Raw genomic sequence first — 2,249 nt, forward strand, 5'->3', positions numbered from 1 at the left:
CAGAGTGCAGATCGGGGCGGTGCCGCTGCAGACGCCGCGGCGGCAAAGAGCGCGACATCTGTCCCTGCGACCCACAGCAGCAGCAACAGCAGCGGGGGTGGTGGGGGTCGTGCTGCGGAAGCGCAACGCCGAGGACGGCGCTGTGCGTGGGCGCCGAGTGGTGCCGCTGCTGCTTCTGTTGGGGCTGTGGGCCTTTGCGGCGTTGTGAGGGGCGCGCGGCTTCACTGCGGGGCGTGTGCGCCGTCTCCCGCACAGCCACACACACACACACCGCCGGGAATAAATTCCTCTTCGCGGAGGACAATTTACTTTTTTTTTTGCTTTTGTTTCTTCTTGCTTCGGGGGTACTTCTTGTGGGGCCACCTCCCCTTTTGCTACGCGACTCCGCCCATCCGTTGCCCGCTGCGCTCCTCCCGTGACGAGGCGGGGACATCCCACGCCCGTGCGCCTCCCCTTTCCCGCTCCCCCCCTCCCACACACACATATACAAACGCAACGGCACTCTGTGCGCTGCTGCCGTTGCTGCGGTGAGGGGACGGAGAAAAGCAACGCAACACGCACCGTCGATGGTGCGTGGACACGAGGAAGGACAAATTGGGACGAACTAAATGTGTCTCCTTTTTTCCCCTGCAGGCGAAGTCTACGCACCGCAATTGTTTTTGTTTTTGTTTTTGAAGAGTACGTGGGAGAAAATATATTATTATTATTATTATTATTATTATTATTTGCTTTTCGTTTCACCGCGTGCTCGGTGAGTTGCCGCTGCTTGGGCTGCAGTGCCGGCTCCGGCAGTAATCCTTCTTTTTTCACTCTTACATCTCTGCTCTCTCTGTGTGTGTCCTCCCGCAGGCTTTGCCTTCCTGCATTTTTTTTTGCGATGCAGGCACACGCACAACCGCACGACAAATCTAAACTGCGGGGCGCGTGGATGATTTTTTCCTACCCGCGACGTGCACTCGGTGGGCTGCCGCCTTTTTGTTCATTCCATCTATTCTGTCTCCGCTGCCCTCTACTTATTTCCTTCTTCCTCTTCCTTCGCCCTCTCCACCGCCTCGCAGCCCGGCGACTCTGCCGCCACTACTACTGCGGCGGATGGCGACGATGCTGGCGGTGCGGCGCCGTGCGGTGTGCGCCCTGGCGCTCCTCGCGCTGCTCTGCGGCTGCTGCGCCCCCTCCGTCTGCGGCACGGCGACGGCGACTAAAGTGAAAGTTTTGTTGGAGGTGTCTTGTGCGGATAGTGAGAAAAAGTTGCGTTGGCGCGTTGCCGGTGAGGAAACGTGGCAGAAGTGTTCATTCGGTGTGGAGGATGTGTTTGAATTGAGTGGAAAGTACAGCAGCCCGGGTGATTCCGTCTGCGCCTGGGCCGTGACTATGTATCCGGCGTCCGACCGCCATCTTGGGTGCAGTGAATCCGCAGCGGCGGACACTGTTGCCGTGACGCTGAGGTGCGGGACGGATAGCCGCAGCGAAGTGTACAAGCGGTGGCTAATCGCAAATAAAAGTGCCGCCGACCAAATTGCTGCTGCCGCGAGCAGCGATCGACCCGGCACGCTAACGAGCTGCGCCACGCAAACGTCCAGTGGAGATGCAAGCGAAGAGGAGGAGGAGGAGGAGGATGAGGAGGAGGAGGAGGAGGAAGAAGAAGTACAGGAAGAAGGAGAGGAGAAAGAAGAAGCGCCAACTCAGTTATCGCAGGGAGCAGACAAAGAGACAGGCGACGTGGCAGCACCTTCTAACCTCACGCCCAACTCCGACGCAGAGGAAGCAGAAGAGGCGGCGGATGAAAAAGAAAAGAGGGATGAGGAGGAAGGAGCGACAGAAGGCAGTGGCGGTGCATTGGCGCCCCCACCGTTGGCAGCACCGGCTGCGGCCAGTGCTCCTCGCACAGGCGCAGCTGAGCAGGCCGTCGGTGCGCAAACGTCTGAGCAGCAACGAGGGCCCTCGCCTCCCGCGGACGGTGCAGCCACGGCGGCGCCGGTGGGTGACGCGACTCCGCGGAGTGGGCCCATGGATGACGGCCAGGCGCAGCAGACCCCTCCGTCGCACGCGCCAGAGGCCGTTGGCGGCGTGCCGTCTGCTTCCGCCGCGCCCACCGGCGAGACGCCAAACGCTGCCGCCGAAGGAAGTGGCGCAGACCCCCAAACTGCGGCGGACGTGGACGGCGGCCACGAGACATCTCACAACGCCGCCACTGCACCCGCGGCTCAGGCGCCTGGGCAGCCAGGCACCCCGCCAACACGCGACGCTGC

At 61.5% G+C, this 2,249-nt stretch overlaps 1 protein-coding gene across 1 annotated transcript, besides 4 other annotated features; it reads left to right on the forward strand.

The window, feature by feature from the left end:
- Window positions 1-74: 74 nt before the first annotated feature.
- Window positions 75-93: a microsatellite.
- A 211-nt stretch (window positions 94-304) lies between these two features.
- Window positions 305-339: a microsatellite.
- Window positions 340-695: 356 nt separating this feature from the next.
- Window positions 696-726: a microsatellite.
- Window positions 727-970: 244 nt separating this feature from the next.
- Window positions 971-1,037: a microsatellite.
- Window positions 1,038-1,092: 55 nt separating this feature from the next.
- Tco025E_10113 (mucin-like glycoprotein) lies at window positions 1,093-2,247 on the forward strand (the record flags this gene model as incomplete). The annotated part of the gene is made up of 1 exon (XM_029376902.1): window positions 1,093-2,247. A coding segment is annotated over one exon (1,155 nt), but the record flags the coding sequence as incomplete, so codon positions are not given.
- Between the last annotated feature and the right edge of the window lie 2 nt (window positions 2,248-2,249).

This window comes from Trypanosoma conorhini, assembly GCF_003719485.1.
Source record: "Trypanosoma conorhini strain 025E chromosome Unknown Tco_14.4_contig_01475, whole genome shotgun sequence".
In the NCBI taxonomy this organism is placed as follows: Eukaryota; Euglenozoa; class Kinetoplastea; order Trypanosomatida; family Trypanosomatidae; genus Trypanosoma; species Trypanosoma conorhini.